This window comes from Podarcis cretensis (assembly GCF_951804945.1).
Source record: "Podarcis cretensis genome assembly, chromosome: 7".
NCBI classification, from domain to species: domain Eukaryota; kingdom Metazoa; phylum Chordata; class Lepidosauria; order Squamata; family Lacertidae; genus Podarcis; species Podarcis cretensis.
This window is the reverse complement of record NC_137176.1, coordinates 30840467-30860030: the sequence shown is the minus strand read 5'-3', so window position 1 is coordinate 30860030 and position 19564 is coordinate 30840467. Positions and strand designations below refer to the sequence as shown.

At 41.2% G+C, this 19564-nt stretch overlaps 1 protein-coding gene across 9 annotated transcripts in view; it reads right to left on the bottom strand.

Moving 5' to 3' along the window:
• PHACTR1 (phosphatase and actin regulator 1) overlaps positions 1 to 19564 on the bottom strand; it is a 255596-nt gene that overhangs the window by 30689 nt on the left and 205343 nt on the right. For 7 of the 9 annotated variants that reach the window (XM_079984989.1, XM_079984990.1, XM_079984996.1 and 4 more), the window contains 3 exons: positions 14786 to 14953; positions 11651 to 11857; positions 6090 to 6411 (listed from right to left, as the gene is read on the bottom strand). In XM_079984989.1, the coding sequence (XP_079841115.1) occupies positions 6090 to 6411; positions 11651 to 11857; positions 14786 to 14953 (697 nt within the window). The remainder of the gene's footprint in view (positions 1 to 6089; positions 6412 to 11650; positions 11858 to 14785; positions 14954 to 19564) is intronic. The other 2 variants (XM_079984993.1, XM_079984992.1) reach the window with 1 other exon arrangement.

Sequence of the window (19564 nt, the reverse complement as noted above, 5' to 3'; positions counted from 1 at the left end):
AAGCTCATTACTACAAACACGGCAACAGATCTCCTTTAGGTTTAATTTTTCTTTTGAGGCAAGCAGAACTAACAGCAGCAACGCTGTCAAAAACATCCAGAAGAGACGCTATTTGGCATAACCAACCTCTTAAAAAATGAAATGCATCTCTACTGAAAATCTACACTAATCTCCTTGGAGACATTTGCAAAAACAGAGAATGTCTCAGCAAAATAACTTAAAAATGTATCAGGACATGTCGGCTTTGTAGATGCTTTGTCCACATGCATTATGAAAAGAGCAGGCACTTTTTCAGGGGGAAACAGCCACCAGCTTTTTAATCTTCTGAGGATTGTGGAAGTTAAGAGACATCATTTTTGACACTGAGTGCAACTGAAATAATTGGCGTATTATTTTGGTACAAAGCTTACTGCTTCGGGCTTACGGGAAATAGGTGGGGGCTATGCGCCTTTGTGTCCCTGCCGCCCTCTTCAGTATTACATCAATGAAATCAAATTTCTGAAACGTTAAGTGCATTTGTATTGAATTGCTAATTTGGCATATTTTTGCACTGCACCCAAAATTGAGGGGTTTTTATTTTTATTTTTTTAGGGGGATGGTTTATTTGTAGTGCCACATTATTATTAGCTGCTATAAAATAGTGCTGCAGAGAAAAAGGAAGAGTAAATTCGAACGAAGTCTAGACAGCTAACAAGGTCGGTCAGACAGGACATATTAGCCATTGAAATAGTACACTCAGCGAATTACAGTCCCGCTTCCAGACTCCCAGTATTCTTGCTTTCAGCCCTTGATTTGATTTACCAGACACTGTTCACATAGTTCTAATCTTTCCTCTGAATCCACGAGGGCTAGAAAAGTGCTCCTTCATTTTAAATAAACGAAAACTGAAATTGTCAGGATTCCCTTTTGCCAGATCCTCCTAAAATACACAACAGACTTCCTGCAGCCATACTCTGCTCCCAAGATGGACAAACATTGTGATGCTTGCGTATTCAGGGAAACTTAAAGCTCCACAAAGGTGCAGCATTGTTACAACTGTCCCTCTCTCTGTATGTGTATCTGTGTGTGTTTTAGAGGTGTTCATTTATAACCACAGAAGTTCCAACTGATACTAGTCTGTACTCTCTTCCCAAATTGCTATTCAACTCCAATGGATCAAATTTAAGTCTAACCACGTGTCTCAAATTTGTTAAGGGTGCGGGGAATTGTATCTCTGTGAGGGGGATCCTTCAGTTCTCAGGGTGTGCTTTAAATGTATGTTGTGGGTCTTTCCTCCTAAAATAAGAGACCTTCACTTTCAGTAGTCTACACTTAATTAGTAGTTGAAAACAGAACCAAATCACATCACCTGTTTTCTGCTTATTAACCATAAAGCATGCCCTAGTAACTGCAGACTTGATAGGAGTTTAGAAATGGGAACATCTATTGCTCTAGGGGAACAGATGCTTCTGTGAAGTCAAATGGTGAACATTCTTATTGCACGCAGAATTGTGTCCACTCTTTAATTTACAATGGACCAGATTTTGCAATTAACAGTTATCACGAGCCTGTGCACATGGAAGAAACTGCCCCAGAGGAAAACACAGGACTGGTCGTTGCAATAATTGCTGTTGAGAATTCCCCTAACCAAGTTGCACTTTCAGGTAACAGGATGGAAGACTTAACATCCTGTTACAGATACTAACATAGGCTTCAATATAACACAGAAATAATTGCCCTTGGGAAACCAACAAGCAGGCTGATTTGTTGGCACTAGAAGATTGTAGTATTGTTTCCATTGACTCCATGTCTGAGCAGATTTGAAGAAGTCTGTGTTTAACACTTAACACTTACTCTAAAAGTGTGCAAACTTGCAAAGTTCGAAGACTCCAAAAGCACAAAGCATGGTCTAATTCTGTATTTGTCTAACACTACATGTGGAATGAATATTGTGACTGCAGTTGGCAACAGAAGACTTCCTTCCATAAAATTACTTTGGGTTGATTATTAAACCAGGCATTCAAAGTTTTTTCAGAAAATTATACGCACAAGGGCCAATAAATGAACAAGAAATAGAAGAATTTATTAAGAAGTATGGATTACCAAAAATTTCAGAGCAAAGTAAAATGACTTTGAATGAGAAAATAACAGCACAAGAGATAGAGGGTGCCATTCAGAATATGCAATTGGGAAAATCTCCAGGACCAGATGGCTTGACTTCTAGATACTATAAAGCACTGAAGGAATGGTTAATACATCCATTGAAAGAAGTTTGTAATGAAATTCTTGAGGGGAAAAAGGCACCCGAATCGTGGAAAGAAGCTTTTATCTCACTTATACCGAAAACTGAGAAGGAAAAGAACCAGGTTAAAAACTACCGCCCCATATCATTACTTAATGCGGATTACAAAATTTTTGCAGACATTTTGGCAAAAAGATTGAAGAGAGTGTTGCTAAAGGAGATTGATAAGGATCAAACTGGCTTTCTTCCGGGGAGACATATGTCAGATAATGTGAGGAACATTATAGATATTTTGGAAATGTTATAAGTGGACATTAATAGGAAGGTGGTTTTAATTTTTGTGGACGCGGAGAAAGCCTTTGATAACATTTGTTGGAGCTTTATGAAGAAAAATCTCCAAGAAATGGGGGTGGGCCAAGGTTTTGAAAATGGTATAGGTGCAATATATTCTAAACAAAGAGCAAAGCTGATTGTAAATAATGTGGTTACGGAAGAAATACCAATAGAAAAAGGCACACGACAAGGATGCCCAATATCCCCTCTATTGCTTATTTCAGTTCTGGAGGTTTTGTTAAATATGATTAGAGGGGACCAGTTAGTTAAAGGAGTTCAGGTCGGAACTAGACATTACAAATTAAGGGCATTTGCAGATGACCTGGTTTTAACCTTGCAACAGCCAGACACTAGTACCAAAAGAGTACTAGAATTAATTGAGATATTTGGTCAAGTGGCAGGATTTAAATTGAATAAACAAAAGACTAAAGTGTTGGAGAAGAATCTTATAATGGCTGAAAAAGAGAAGTTTCAGAGTGAAACACGCCTAGAGATAACAAAAAAAGTGAAATACCTGGGGGTAAACTTAACATCTAAAAATGTGAACTTATTTAAGGATAATTATGATAAATGTTGGACAGAGGTAAAGAAAGATCTAGAAATATGGTCAAGGCTGAGACTTTCCTTGTTAGGTCGAATTGCTGTTATCAAGATGAATGTGCTGCCTAGAATGCTGTTTCTGTTTCAAACATTGCAGATATTGGACAAGGTGGAGTGTTTCAAGAAGTGGCAGAAAGATATATCTAAATTTGTCTGGCAGGGCAAAAAGCCCAGAATAAAATTTAAGATTTTAACTGATGCAAAAGAAAGAGGGGGGTTTGCCCTGCCGGACTTAAGACTTTACTATGAATCAGCAGCTTTTTGCTGGTTGAAACAATGGCTGCTTCTTGAGAACACTGATATTTTGGATCTGGAAGGGTTCGATAATAGATTTGGTTGGCACGCATATATATGGTAAGACAAGGTAAAAGTACATAAGGGTTTTAAAAACCATATTGTTAGAAAAGCATTATACAATGTATGGATGCGGTATAAAGATTTGTTAGAAAGTAAAACTCCCAGGTGGTTGTCACCAATGGAAGCCAAAGAGGTGAAAAAACTTAATATGGAGCCTAATTGGCCAAAATATTGTGAAATTTTAGAACAAGATGGTGAAAAAATTAAATTACAGAGTTATGAGAAACTAAAGCCTAAAGTACGAGACTGGTTACACTATCATCAGATATATGAGGCATTTAAACAGGACAGGAAAATAGGCTTCCAGAAGGAGAGGTCTAAACTAGAAACAGAATTGTTAGAACCCAATACTAAGAATTTGTCAAGAATGTATAATTTGCTGCTAAAATGGAATACACAGGATGAAACGGTGAAATCAGCTATGATTAAATGGGCACAAGACATTGGTCATGATATTATGTTCGCAGATTGGGAGCAGTTATGGACCACCGGTGTTAAATTTACGGCATGTAATGCCTTAAAAGAAAACTTAATGAAAATGATTTATAGGTGGTACATGACCCCAGTCAAGCTTGCTAAAATTTATCATTTGCCCAATAGTAATTGTTGAAAGTGTAATGAGACTGAAGGTACTTTTTATCACCTTTGGTGGACCTGCCCGAGGATTAAAGCCTTTTGGGAAATGATCTATAATGAAATTAAGAAAGTCCTAAAGTGGACTTTTCCTAAGAAACCTGAGGCTTTTCTTCTGGGTATGGTTGGCCAATTGGTGCCAAGGAAGGATAGGACGTTTTTTATGTATGCTACCACAGCAGCAAGAATTCTTCTCGCAAAGTATTGGAAGACACAAGAACTACCTACTCTGGAAGAATGGCAGACGAAGGTGATTGAATATATGGGACTGGCAGAGATGACCGGCAGAATTCGTGACCAGGGGAAAGAGACAGTGGAAGAAGATTGGAAGAAATTCAAGATATATCTTAAAAAGTATTGCAAAATTGAGGGGTGCTAGATGTCAGGGAATAAGAAATAGAGAATTGCAGCTGTAACTAATAAGTTAAAGAAAAAGGAATGTAATGAAAGTGAATTAAATAATTAATTGTTGGATAATTGCTAAAAAAAAAAAATGTTAAGAATTAAGGATGCAGTAAAAGGGAGGTATGGGGAAGTCGGTAACAAGGGGTATGAAAAGAGGATTATGAAATTATACATGTTATATATGTTTTTGTTTGTGTATGTGAATGTGTTGTTTGTTTTTATTTCTGTTGGAAAACCAATAAAAATTATTTTTTTTTAAAAAAAGATTATTAAACCAGGCAGTCACTACTACTCATCTTTCAAAGCCACATTCATGAAGGATGTTTGCATTGGGCATATTGCTTCAGCTCCAACATCTATCTGATCATTATCTTCTTAATCATGTTGCTTCCTTTTAGAAAATGGTCATAACTGCACAGATCCTGAGCCTCAATCTCATTCCAAGTCAGCTGTCACTACCTTCTCGACTACCAAATACATACAGTGAAACGAAATGAGGGCACTAATAGGAACTGTAATGAAGATTACCATCACGATTATGCCTAAGCCACTAGAACTGATCAGCAGAATATTTTTAGAAACCTGTGAAACAATCACATGAAATGATAAGAAATACAAAGCATTTGAAGATGAAATAATTCCAGGTTGCAGCAATCTAGATAAATGGCTTAATGCCAAACCGCTTTCAAATGTCTTACAGGAATTGGTCTCCAAATTACTGAAGCCTATCACATACAGAAAGTTATTATCTCAAAAGACAATGGGAACTGCCTGATTTGCACACAGCCTATAACATTCTTTTTTAAAATAAAAGAAAGCACAGACTATGAAAGTCCTTCGCTGAAACCTAGGAAAAAGAGACAAGAATAATAATAATGGTTGTATCATCACCATTCTGAGATATGTTGCATAACAGAATAGGCTGGTGTATCTCAAACTTCTGATACCTTGGGGGGAATTTTATATAAAAATGGGAAATACACATCACTTAAACACCCTCATGTTAAAGCATTTAACACCCAATTGTTAAAGTATGTTAACAATTGCCACCTGCCCTCAGAGAGACCCAGCTTCTGTGAATTCTGCAAAATTCGCTCTTTGGAGGGACCTTCTCTGATGGCAGATGGTGGGAAGCAGCCTTCTATGGAGCTGGACCATCATCAGGGTCCTAGATAGAAGGTCTTTCCCAGTCCTAAGTGGAGATGCTGGGAAAAGAACCTGCAAACCATCTGCGTGCAAAGCATGTGGTCTACCCATTGAGATGTTGTTGAATCTTTGCTTTCTGAATGCTCCCGTGCAAAGAGATGGCAAAATTATCTCCAGCTTGCAGAGGCTGAAGGAGGCAAGGCCAAAACTGTGACCTGTGTAGGTATGAAGTATTGTATTTCTCTTTATAAACTCTAATACACTGTATTGTTTTTAATACTTGATTGGGAGCCGCCCAGAGTGGCTGGGGAAACTCAGCCAGATGGGCGGGGTATAAATAATAAATTATTATTATTATATAAGCAGACAAATACAATTCAAAACACTATGTTACCTTTCTAGCTTCTGCATGGTCATAGCCAGTGTCTTGTTCAACTCCTCGATCATGCGACACCCTGAAGGATGCATGGGCAAAGTGCTGGATCCAGAAGGCAAATGTGGGCTGTGGCTGCCGTATTGATGCTGGTGTGCTAACTGTGACGGTAGGACCGTGTGGTGATGCGAAGCCAATGGTTGCTGGCAGCTCTTCTGTGTGGAATAGGGTGCAAGGGAGAGGTCTGGTCCCCCTAAAGGCATGCAAATCATGACTTTCTTTGGAGGTAGCGGAGGCGACAGTTTGACTGGCATACAAGGCAGTTTCACAGGCGCACCAGGATCTAGAAGATAAAAGATGAGCACTTGTGAGGTGGGGGCATTCAGGTCTCCTTCAAAAAAAGAGAAAAAGCATGGGAGTCTTTTCCCCCTCATGGTGCTCTCCCATGCACAAGAACTGAAGAGGAGTCTTGCTGGATCGGCCACTAAGCCCACCATCCTAGCCAGAGGCCCACAGGGAGTCTACTACAGGATCTGAACATGTAAGCCTTCTCCTGTGCTAACCAACAATGAACATTCAGAGGTACGCTGCCTCTGCTCCTGGAGTCAGTCAACAGCCACCAGGGCTGTAGTACTCATTCATAGCTTGTTCCTCCATGTTCCCCCCCCCCAAATCCCCTTTTAAAGTCATCCAAGTTGGTGGCCATCACTAGATCTACTGGGAGCAAGTTCCATAGTTCAATAATGCACTGTTCTTCCTGTCGTCTGCCTCGGAATTTCTCAACATTCAGCTTCGTTTGATGATCCCAGAAGTTCACCGAACACCACCAAAGGGGGAACAACACCTCTGTCTATACACTTTGTCTTCACATTGCACAATTTTATACACCTTTATCATGCCCCCCCATTACTCACATTTTTAAAAAACTAAAACACCCTAAATGTTGCAGTATTTCCTCACAGGGGAGTTGCTCCAGCCCCCTGTTAATTTTGGTTGCCCTTTCCTGCAAATATGGCAGCAGAAGTATATGGGAGACAATACCACCATTGCCACGTGGATGGATCCATTGCTTTGGGTCTTTCGCTTCCAAGTACCAGCTGCAAGTCAGATCCATCTATGTAGGTGTGATATTCAAGCTGTGCTTGATGAAGGAATATTACAGATACTGACAATGGGGGCGGGGGGAGGAGCAATCATACTGCAGTCACATGACAGGTAAGTCACATTGGTTCAGTGCCAGCCTCTCTCTTGCTATCGTTATCCGTTACTGCACATGGTACAAAACTGACAAAGGCAAGTGATTGACTGTTGATAGCTTGAAGGATATAAACACAATCAATGCAAAGACCTCATAATCAATGGAGTAATGCAAATCAACACTTTGGTTCAGGATCTACATAAATTCCAGACCTACCAGGAGTGGCCACTAATACTAAGGGTCCACGAAAAACTTGGCCCTGCATTTATTTATAAATACTAACTTTTTCATACTGCCGTTCCATAGATTGCAGGGCAGGTGTAGAATATAAACTGATTCATTAAAACAAAATAAAAACAACAACAAAAAACTGCTACTGCCAACCGTAATACAAGGCAGCAGTTAAAAATGATAAAGTCGACTGAAAGATTGCTTCAGGTTCAGAGGCGCTCTACCTTTCTGCGTAATTATAGAAATTATAATGCCTGGGTACATAAAAATGTTTCCAACCTGCTGTTGAAAGGATTGTTTAGTAGATATGCTGCCACATCCCAGACATCACAGTTTTGACAAGCATCCTGTCTGGTAAACTGAAACATAGACCTCAACATGGGAGATGTAAGGGGTGGAGAGTCTATTGTTGTACTTGAACCAGTTAAAAATGCACACACTTTTAAAAATAAAAAGTTGAAATCTGAGAAGAATTTTTATAAACCATTCCTCACAAGACATACTTCAAGTGAAATTCTTTCTGCAGCCATGTGTCTCCTGCTATTGTTCCTGCTAATCGCTAGCAAATCGTTTCCCTCCATCACTTTCTGTTAATCATTCCCAGTGTGTCTTAAATTTATTCTCACAAAATCCTCAGCACTAACATGCATACACGCTATATTGCTGGAGCTATATTGAAAACCCGAAGGTCTTCATTTCGATTGTGAGAATTCTCATTATAAGAATTCCTTCAAAACGGGACCCAAGGATGTCTCTGGAGAAATTAGCAATGGAATAAGGTTAATTTACTTTCGGCTTGGAAAAGATGATTCATTAGAGCTGATTGCTCATTTCCAGAGACTATGCAAATCTAATAATATCCCCAGAGGACACCATAAAGAATCTTAGAAATTTATGTCTTTTGACCCTTACACCCAGATTCTATGCATGTTTATTCGGAAATAAGCCATTTTGATTTCGCTGAGACCTGAGGCCAAACTACAACCTCAATCACATGCACTATTAGGAGCCCCCAGCGTCTGCATCCTCTGTAAGGTTCAAGAGCTTTGTTCACAAGTTAAATACAGATCAAAACCACTGAAAAGGGTAAAAATGCATAGGGAAGGGCAAAGGTTTCAAGAAAAAAAGCAGTGTGGGGGGACCGTTAAGTATCCCACTCCCATTTTGCCACTGCAAACCATCCCCTCTCAAAGACACTTTGCAGTCAAAAAGCAGATACAGTGGTACCTCGGGTTAAATACTTAATTCGTTCCGGAGGGCCGTTCTTAACCTGAAACTGTTCTTAACCTGAAGCACCACTTTAGCTAATGGGGCCTCCCGCTGCCACCACGCCACCAGAGCACAATTTCTGTTCTCATCCTGAAACAAAGTTCTTAACCGGAAGTACTATTTCTGGGTTAGCGGAGTCTGTAACCTGAGGCGTATGTAACTTGAAGTGTATGTAACCTGAGGTACCACTGTAGTAACCCAAAGTTGCCCTGTAGGATCTGCTCTTTTTTCTCCAGGCTGCCTTGATTTCCATGAATAAAGTTTCTGAGGGATTAAGGGCAATCAGCTGGTTAAACTAGGTATGCCCTGTGATTAGCTTTATAATCCTAGCTTTGTCCTCTAATGATAAAAGGGAAGAGCTGTAGCTCAATGGTAGCACATCCGCTTTGTATGCAGAAGATCCCCAGCATCTCCAAGTCGGTTTGGGACTCTACCATCTGAATCCCTGGAGAGCCTTTCATGTGGACAATACTGACCTAGCTGGTAGTATATAAGGCAGTTTCCTCCGCTGCTATGACACACAGCTCTGAGGTTTTGAAGATTCTTCATCTCAGGGTCATGGGTTCGAGTCCCACATTGGGCAAAAGATTCCTGCATGGCAGAGGGTTGGACTAGATGACCCTTGGGGTCCCTTCCCATTCTACAATTCTATGATTTATAACTGGGCATCTCCCAAGGCAAGGGGCTTCAGGGTACTCAAGGTCTGTTTTCCAGGTTGGGGCTTAATGTTGCAAATAGGTTACAGTGGTACTTCGGGTTAAGAACTTAATTCATTCGGGAGGTCCGTTCTTAACCTGAAACTGTTCTTAACTTGAAGCACCACTTTAGCTAATGGGGCCTCCTGCTGCCGTCGCAGCACGATTTCTGTTCTCATCCTGAAGCAAAGTTCTTAACCTGAAGCACTATTTCTGGGTTAGCAGAGTCTGTAACCTGAAGCATATGTAACCTGAAGCATATGTAACCCGAGGTACCATGTATTGAGATATCAGAAATTGTTCATTGGCAACACATTGCCTTTTTTATTCATCAGATTTTTAAGGGGAAACCCAGAATTAAAACCTGCAACCTTTAGGCATTGTCAGACCATGCTTTAACCAACTGAGCTACCCAGCTATAACTGAGCTATCCAACTATAAAATTATTGTTATAATATTCTACCTGGACACTGAGATCCAGCGCCGAGGGCCTTCTGGTGGTTCCCTCACTGCGAGAAGCCAAGTTACAGGGAACCAGGCAGAGGGCCTTCTCAGTAGTGGCGCCCTCCCTGTGGAATGCCCTGCCACCAGATGTCAAAGAGAACAACAACTATGTATTTCTCTTTCACCCTGGATTTAATGTAACTATGAGGTGTTTACTGTCCATTTGTTTAGTTGTATGTAGCTTTAGGGTACCATGGGCAAGATAAAGCAACAAACAAACAAACGACCTATATTTCCTAAAATGGTTTTAGTTGCTGGCTTCTGCAGGCCTGCAAAGAGTGTAAGGAGACACAAAACAACTGGGTGGAAGAAGAAATAAACAAACTTTCCCCTTTCCTTGAAGATGCATAGGAAGGTTCCTAGACAAATTATGTAAGTACAATTTGGCGCTGCAAGTAGCCACAACCAACCAACATGGTCTATGGAAGAAGAGAAGACATATAAGATTGGTGAGACACAGTGGGTAGATGGACACGAGGGGCACTGATAACTGAAACAAGCCATAAAGGGGCCTAAAGCTAATTTAATCAGACATTAGTGCTCTGCAATACCAGCTTAGGGAGGTCGCGAGGCCTGTAGATTCTTTCTGCATCCCTGGAGCAGAGGAGCAGCTAGCTGCATACCTAGTGTGTTATTATACGGATTATGAAGCAGAGCAAAAGAAAACTGAAAGAAAGAGGGATATAAAAGAAACCTCTATAACTGGAAGGCCTGAAGGACAGATTAGAAGAATGTTAGTGGAGACAGAAGCCTAAAGGCAGCTGTGATGAGCATCTACCACACACACAGAACAATCAAGTCTGAAAGAGAATACAGGACTACTAATTTTCTGCATGAACAGTTGTTGTAGCTGCAATACCCACATGACAACAAATATGTGTGTGATGGATCCACATTGGCCTAAATGGGACAAGGGAAATATTTATACAACAAGTTTAAAGTGTTTTGCTAGTCATTTATTTTTTCCTAGACTACCACTGGGAAGCTCCATTTGATATATTGAGGTTTCTTAGGGAATTCTCAGCACCTTTGTTACTGTTCCAGACTTCTTGGGGATGGGGAAGTCAATGGCTAGTTAAAAGTAGCATAGAACAGATATTACCGACCTATCAATCTCTTTTTCCACAAAAAAGTGACTCAAAGCAACTCAAGACTGCAAAAAAAAACACGAAAGCTAAACATAAGAGTAGGCATAAAATAAAATTATCAACCATAATAGGTACAGAAGGGATATATGCCCAAGGCCTAAGCCAAGGTTTTCCTACATTCAGAAATTTAATAAAAAGGGCAAGTCACACTCAACCTACCCAACTAAAAAGATTATAAGAAGCAAATGCCACAAGCATAGTTCATTAAGGGCCCAAAGGCGCTGTGTGCATATGTGTGTGTGTGTGTGTGTGTGTGTGTGAGAGAGAGAGAGAGAGAGAGAGAGAATATGATAAGCCTAGGTTGTCCATGGAATGAAACCCACTGAATAATTCCAGCCCATATTCTGATGAGGTTTGAGAACTCCTTGGCCTGTCATGAATGTAAAATCAGTGATGCAGGTTTATTAGTGAGAGATGTGAAAACAACGGCAAGCTTTATGGAGGTGGTGGTGGGTGAAACATTCCATTTAGAGACACAGGAACAAGAGCTCTTTTCAGGGAGGGGGCGGCACAAAGCATTCTGGAACACTTACTTACCAGCTAAGTGGTTGGCAATCCTGGCAATGGGTTTAGGAGGCAGGGCAGGGGGCTGTTTGAGGAGGGAGAGCTGTTTCACTGGGGTGTCCTCATGGTCTCCAGAGAAAGCAGCAGATTTTTTGGGGGGAAGTAGCAAGACTGGTTTAGATGAAGGATCTTGAGAAAGGTGGACTCCAGATTCACTGGACGTGGGGCTCTCTTCGGACGCTGGAGGACACAACCACATCATAGACGCAACAACGTTACAAGCAAAGCGGTAGCAGATAGACAAGGAAAGCAGCAGAGCAATGCGGGTTTAAAAACATAACGAACAGTAAGTTTGCTCAGACATCACTATATACAGAGAGAGGGGGTGGGGGGAGAGAGAGAGAAAGAGGAGAAACTCTCCATGAAGAGACTGAAAACCAACTCTGGCACTTTCACAACACATAGCAGAACTTCCACTGGCATGAAAGGGGGCAAATTCATATGTCACTTTTCCTAATCTTGTTCTACTTAAGTTAATTGCATTTACTCCCAATAGCTAATCACCATAACTCTTCAGACTGATACGCAGGCAGACCTACAGTATATATCAGTATTGAGCTCTGTCCATGGCCTAGTTGTTGTTTAGGAACAGGGGTGTAACCAGCAGCTTTAACAGGGGACTCAGCTGAAAATATAACATTTTAAGTGTGTTTTAAGTGCAGTATACAAATCTGACAGTAGATGGCGGTGATGAGCTAATGACAAATTCCATATATTCTTTAAAACTTTTTTTAAAAGAGCATTTTCACAGCATTTTTTAATTATATCTGTGTAGATTCAGCCAGGGTCCCTTAGGCTAATACTTTGCATTGATGGAATCTTTTCTCCTCTTTGGCTTGTCTGCCAAGGCACACTCCCCACAGCGAGACCCTCCAAGGGAAAACTAGAAGTGGATAAAGTATTTGGATTTATGTCTTGGTGCTTTTCTCCACCAAATTTCTAGAGCTTTCAGCAGTTTCCCATCATTAGTCTAATTGTGCTATTAAATAAATTTCAGATATGTCATTTCATCCTAGCAATCAAAGGGATTGTGTTTCTCTGCAGTTGGAGCCTTAATTTCTCTTCTCTGCCTGGGTAGTCAGATGAGGCTATTTCTGCTGAGAGCAATGCTAAAACCATGTTGAACTCACTGCCCTCTCTATGCCTCAGCTACATAACTCAAGTGCTGACTAGTCAATGACAATCAGCTCATCGTTTCTCTGCACTTTCCTGTGTTTTACAAAGAATGGGTAGTCTGTATCAAGATAACAACAGGATCACTTTAAGCAAGGATAAATCTTAGTGGTGGAATTTGAAAACAATCCCCACCAGTCTGCATCCAATGAATTTCTTTCTTCTTCTTTTTTTAAGCACAGTGCCTTTCATACTTAGTCATCAGCTTATATACATGATGTCATAAATTACAATATTACACCAACTGCCCCGTGGGAAGGAACAAGAACGTGACAGAGGCAAAGACAACACCAGGGCCAGATCCAACTAGACTGTCTCCTCCTCTCTGCAGGGGCAGTGGAAAGGACCAGCTTCTATATTTTGTATCATTTACAGTGGTACCTCAGGTTAAGTACTTAATTCGTTCCGGTGGTCTGTTCTTAACCTGAAACTGTTCTTAACCTGAGGTACCACTTTAGCTAATGGGGCCTCCTGCTGCCGCTGCAGCATGATTTCTGTTCTCATCCTGAAGCAAAGTTCTTAACCTGAAGCACTATTTCTGGGTTAGCGGAGTCTGTAACCTGAAGCGTATGTAGCCTGAAGCGTATGTAACCTGAGGTACCACTGTATTTGCTTTAGGTGCCTTGGCAGCTATATAAACACAATAAAATACATAATTGGGGAAAGCTGCAGACCCATATATTAAAAAACACATATAATTTTGCAATAGAGCAAATTTCAAAGGACAGCACTGTATTAACACAACACCAACAGTCAATATTAGCGTAAGAACCATGCAACTGGATCAGATGAAAGGTCCATCTCAGCCCTGAAATGCCTTGTTTTGGGTCATTCTGTGGGAAACCAGCTGGTCCTGTTTCCACCTCTAATGGCAGAATTGGGATTTGGATTGCACCTTAAACTAGTAATGATCACAATGAATTTCATACATTAATTGTGTATTGCGGTGAAGAAGTAGGGTTTTTTGTTTTGTTTATTGCTAGTCAATTATATTAGATGATACTGAATTCTAGTGATATCACAGAAAGGAAGGAAAACTCCCTCTGCATTCACATCCTTCACAGCATGCATAATTATATAAGCCTCTATCATATCCTCTCATCTGCATAGCAGTCATCTTAATTCTCATCTAAAAAGCCCCGAATGTTATATAGCCTTTCCTTTTTGAGAAAGTGCTCTGATCCCACCCATTTGTGTGTTCTTTTCTACCCCCTTTCTAGTCATACAGTATCCTTTTTGAGTTGCAGTGGCTAGAACGGCACACAATATCCTAAACAAGGCTGCAACCATAGCTTTGTGAAGAGCAGAGTTGTTCTCAGGCCCTTCCATCCCTAGCATAGAGTTTGGCCTTTTCCCACAATAGATGCACACAGAGTTGATGTTTTCACTGAGCTTTGGACTGGGACCTCAAGACTTATTGACATAAATCAAGGCTTACCATGTGCCATCAATTATTTTTAATTTAGTCGAAGGTATGAATATATACAAAAAGTAATGCATACAGCTTTGGAGCAAGTCAGTTTAACAGAACAAATAATAACGCGACGTACTGTGCTTACCAAACTGGAAAAATCACAAAAGGTAGCAAGCTAGCTCTCTGTTATATTCTTCACCTTTATTGGAAATTTGAATTTACTTAACCCAGCCTTCCCTAACCTGGTAACCTCCAGATGTTTTGGGCTACAACTTCCATCAGCCGCAGACACCATGGTTATTCTGGCAGAAAGGGATAGGAAATGTGGTCCAAAACATTTCAAGGGCAGCAGGAAGGGACAAGATCTGAGTCCTAGATTGTATTTGGATTTCACATTCTGGATCTAGATGTTATCCAGGCCCAAAAGACAGAAAATCACATGGGGTATGTTCGTAGTAAAGTGCAATTGAGTCACTACCCTGTTACATGTTGTGTAGCTGACCATGGAAACCAAAGTTTACCTGTTCCATCCATGATCTCCGGAGTTGGGAGTATTTCATATGTACAGGAGTCGACAGATGCTGAACATGGGTCCAATTCAGATAGGGCTGGGAGTGAAGCCTGGCTGGAACTCAGAGCCTGCCCATTCTCCAATGATCCTTCTTCATTTTGTATGGAAAGCTCCCCATCTGGGGGTGGAAGCAGAAAAATAATATGAGATAAACAGAAAATAACCAGAAGATTTCTCAGCTCTGGAAAATTTCCCCCAATGGTTTAGTTACTTTAACTGCAATCACACACCTCAGAGACAAAGTCCTAATGTGTAGCATCTGTGCCAGGCTTCCTCAACCTAGTGCCCTCCAGATGTTGTGTACTACAACTCCCATTATTGCTGGCCATCGGCCATGCTGGCTGGGGACGATGGTAGTTGTGATCTAAAGCATCTGAAGGGCACTAGGCCCAGGAAGCCTGATGTGCACAGTTCTCCAGCCATATTCCAGCAGACCTAATCACTGTTTATTTTTTAAATTATAACTGCATTTACACAGCTGCCCCTTTAAAAGGTTCTCTGAAACTTCTTCAGTTCAGATTTGAGAGATGTTAAATGGGAATCAGGTTCCTCGGTCTTCCAAAACACAATGGCATGGAGGTGCTATGACAGGATGGCATTTCCTTGCTCAAAATGTAGTTGGCGGATCTGGGCAGCATCCTGCCAAACATATTTGTTTGCACCACAGGCTAGATTTTTTTTTAAAAAGCAGTCCCCCTTGTTTGTCCCTCTCCCTCAGAAGCAATAAAACACGCATTATTTTTAATTAAGCACTTGTCCTTGGTGCTAAAAGTGCTTCAAATACAATCCTTACAATGCTCACATAACTTAAACTGGACCTATTGTTCCTCTGTTGAAATAGTGGTTAATAGTGGCTGAGGTTTAATAGCTTGCTTACCCAGCAGCACAGCCACTTATGCATCACTAAGGAGGAGGATGAAAGAAGACAGGTTTGCCTAACAATTCCATGTGCTAGCTGATATGTGAAATCTATACTATAGCTGCACATTTGGAATTAATTGCTATACTTTCAATACAAGGACAATGCATTTCGCCATAGGGATCGGTGTGCCTTCTGTCTAGGTGCCTGTTGATGGGCAACTAATGTTCCTAAGGCAGTAGGCATAGGACTTTAGTCTTAAGGGCAACAGAACTGCTGAGTTCATTAAGTATTATTCTTTATATGAAACATGGCATTTCCCAGCAGTTAAGCATGGCTTTGTGGTTGGCTGGTCCTACCCTGAGGCAAAACACCCAAAAAGTAGGTCAAGCCTCAGACTGGTGCTCCAAAATAGAAAGTTGACTGAAGTGTGCAGTTATGTCTAACACATGGCTTCTTCGGGGCGAGCCAATCTTAGGCCCCATCTCCACTAAACATTTAAGGCAGTATCATACCACTTTAAACAGCCATGGCTTACCCCAAAGAATCCTGGGAACTGTTGCTTGTCAAAGGTACTGGGAGTTGTTAGAAGACCCCCCCCCCCATTTCCCCCTCACAGAACTACAATTTTCAGAGTGCTTTAATGGTCCATCCCTCTTCCCAGGGAACTCTGGGAAGCCACCCAGAATGCCTGAGGCAACCCAGTCAGTTGGGTGAAGTACTAGTTGTTGTCATTAGTCTCCTAACAACACTCAGCACTTTTAACAGCTCCAGTCATTCCAGAAGGATACAGGACCCCCCTGGACGGTTAAGTCCAGTCAAAGGTAACTATAGTGTTGAGGCGCTCGTCTCACTTTCAGGACAAGGGATCAGGCATTTCCCCAGACAGCTTTCCGGATCATGTGGCCGGCATGACTAAACCGCTGCTGGCGCAATGGTGGATGGTATCAAAGCTACTGAGAGATGAGGGAGAATCAGCAGGGTCATGCTCCACCCCCCCATCTCTCTCACAGGAAAGGTCATCATATAGGACAAGCAAGGCAGTCTCAATGCCAAATCTGGGTCTTAGCATCAAGTGAAATGAGTCTCCCAAGAGTGTCTGAATCCTGAAAGTGACCACCTACTCAAGAACCTTAGGGGACATCTGCAACCAGTCTGTAATTACTAAGGTTTCTTGGGTCTGAGACAGGTTTTGTCAAGAATGGTTGTAGGTCTTTGAGGTGGGAGAAAGGAGCATGGAGATTGGGCGGGTGAGATGGTGTGTGTGTTTGTGTGTGTTTCCCACTTTTGAAATGTTGGATGGTATGAAAATGTGGCCTATTGTACAAAGAAAAGTCACATCCGTTCCTCTGCTCACTTTGACCTCCAGCTACACCCACTTTCACCTGTGGCCACCTCCAGAACTGGCCTGCGGCCCAAAAAGATTTCACACAAGGAAATCAGGCCCTTCCATCCATTTTAAGTGGAAATCTGTCCATGACAATTCTTAAAAGCTTTGGTTTGACAGAATCAAATTTTGTAGCAAGGTTTATCTTACCAGATGTGGTTTAAAGCACAGGCAGCCGAGGACAGAGTGAGGGGGACATTCTGATACAAATAAAACCATGTATCACCAAAGATGAATACGCAAAAATACATTTCAATATACCAGGAAAACTCCTAATTTATTTTACCTATGGACAATGGTGAGAAATATTTCTGAAGAGCCCTAAAGGAAAAGCATTCTTTTGTCCTTTAAGGATCCTTGAGAAGGTAGAATCTCCTGCCTCTTTTCCTAGAACTATTTAAAATATAAGCTCTTAGTTTTTCTGGTTATCAGTGAAGGATTTGAAGAGGATTATAGAGATGGAGTGGGATAGCAAAATTATAATCAGCAGAAACCTGTGCTGCAGGTTTTGTAGTTCTCAGCGGGGAAGAAAGGAAGGTCATATCTATAAGGTTTAACTTGCTGTTAATATGTTAACATCATTTACCCTGTTCTTTATACCAGGTTTTCCCTGATTCATTAGACTGGACCCTGTTTTTTATTTGTTTAAACTCCTTGGATTCCTGTTTTTATACTTTTGTTTTACTGGTTTTATGTTGCATTTTTTAAAAATGGTATTGTTTATTGCTTTTATGTTGTACACCATACAATTTCAAATTTATACTAGGTTAAACTTATATCTCATCCATTATGGGGAAGACAAAGGTTTAATTAGCCATTTTCTTACTGGATAGGGGTGTGCAGCTATTGCCAATGGTTGAATGGCAGTCGATTCCTGGAGCGTTTTCCAAACTGGGGAAAGACTGATGCAGGGTCAACTGCAGATATTTAGAATTGCCCCTTCCTAGCCCTTATTTATACTGTCAGTAATGGAACTTTTTGTATGTGGAAACAAGAAAAAGTATGGCATACTTTAAATATTTTTATCCCACCATACCACAACAAACAACAAAAAATCACTCACTCTTGGTTTTCATGTGCTATTTAATTTAAATGCATATGGATGTCAAATTGCCAGCTGAGACTGAGCAAAACAACTAAGCCTATTTTGTGACCCACCCACCCAGAGAACACTGCTATTGCGTGGCTTATGTAAATGTCACACAATGAAAATTAAACTACGTTCTGTGAAAAGTTCCAAGTTATAAGGCGGAGATCCTGCAGTTCTCCAGATGTTGTGGAACCCCAACTCACACCAGCCCTAAGGCCAACAGTCAGGGACAATGTAGTCCAGCAACATCTGGAAAGTCACAAGTTCCCCAAGATATAAGGAGCCTCATTCTAAGGGATCAAATCATTATCCTATCTAGTCAGCTACTACAAGATGTGGAGCCAGTCTACTGAGCCTAGAAGCTCACTGCATGCTTTAGGATGGTTAGCACTGCTTTATTTCAAAGCATAGGTTCATTTCTAAAATTAGATGCTCAAGACCGGCTGAAAATGACATATTCTGACATACAGTTACAGATAGGTAGCCGTGTTGGTCTGCCATAGTCAAAACAAAATAAAAAAATTCCTTCCAGTAGCACCTTAAAGACCAACTAAGTTAGTTCTTGGTATGAGCTTCTTCGTGTGTATCTGAAGAAGTGTGCATGCACACGAAAGCTCATACTAAGAACTAACTTAGTTGGTCTTTAAGGTGCTACTGGAAGGAATTTTTTTATTTTGTTATATTCTGACATGAGACTGTTTCCCACCAGTTCCTTGTGTATGGTTGCCGTGGGGTGAGGTGGAGAATTGGAACAGTTAGGCTAAATAAATTACATCCACTTGAAAAGCAGAGCAATGGTCAAAGTTACTTAGGCTCACTTCAGATGCTCTAATAATCACCCACCAGTTATCACCATGGAGGAAATAACAGCTGACCCAGAGAAATGATGCTGACAGGTGCTGTTCTCTGGAGAGGTGAGAAATCAAAGCAGGGGTGCTTGGCTGTGCTCAGCCTTGAACAGCTCCTCCATCTCCACCCAGCCTCAAGGGCTGCTTCTGAGGAAAGGATGCTGAGAGGTAAAAGCCTGTCCCCAGAGGGAACCTTTCAGACAAGGTAGGCTGCCTTCTGGCAGCAACTTCCTCAGAAGCAGCTCTTCAACGTGTTGCCGGCCTCTGCCTCGAAAGACAATGGAGTTAAGTAACACCGCTGCGTTGGCAGCACCAAAGGGACCTCCCTGGGGTGCAAGCCTGGGCAGTGTTTATGGAGATCCTTCTGGGACTTAGTGACGTGGTCCAAAGGAAAACAGAGCAATACATTTGGCAACAGCTTGGCTGCAGGAGTTGCCAGGAGGAGGAGTATAAGGCGCCATCCAACCATTTTAGGGACTCCACTCCTTAGGCCTTTCTTCTGAAGATATCCCCACAAGGGAGCGGAGGTTTAGGATCAGAGTTTT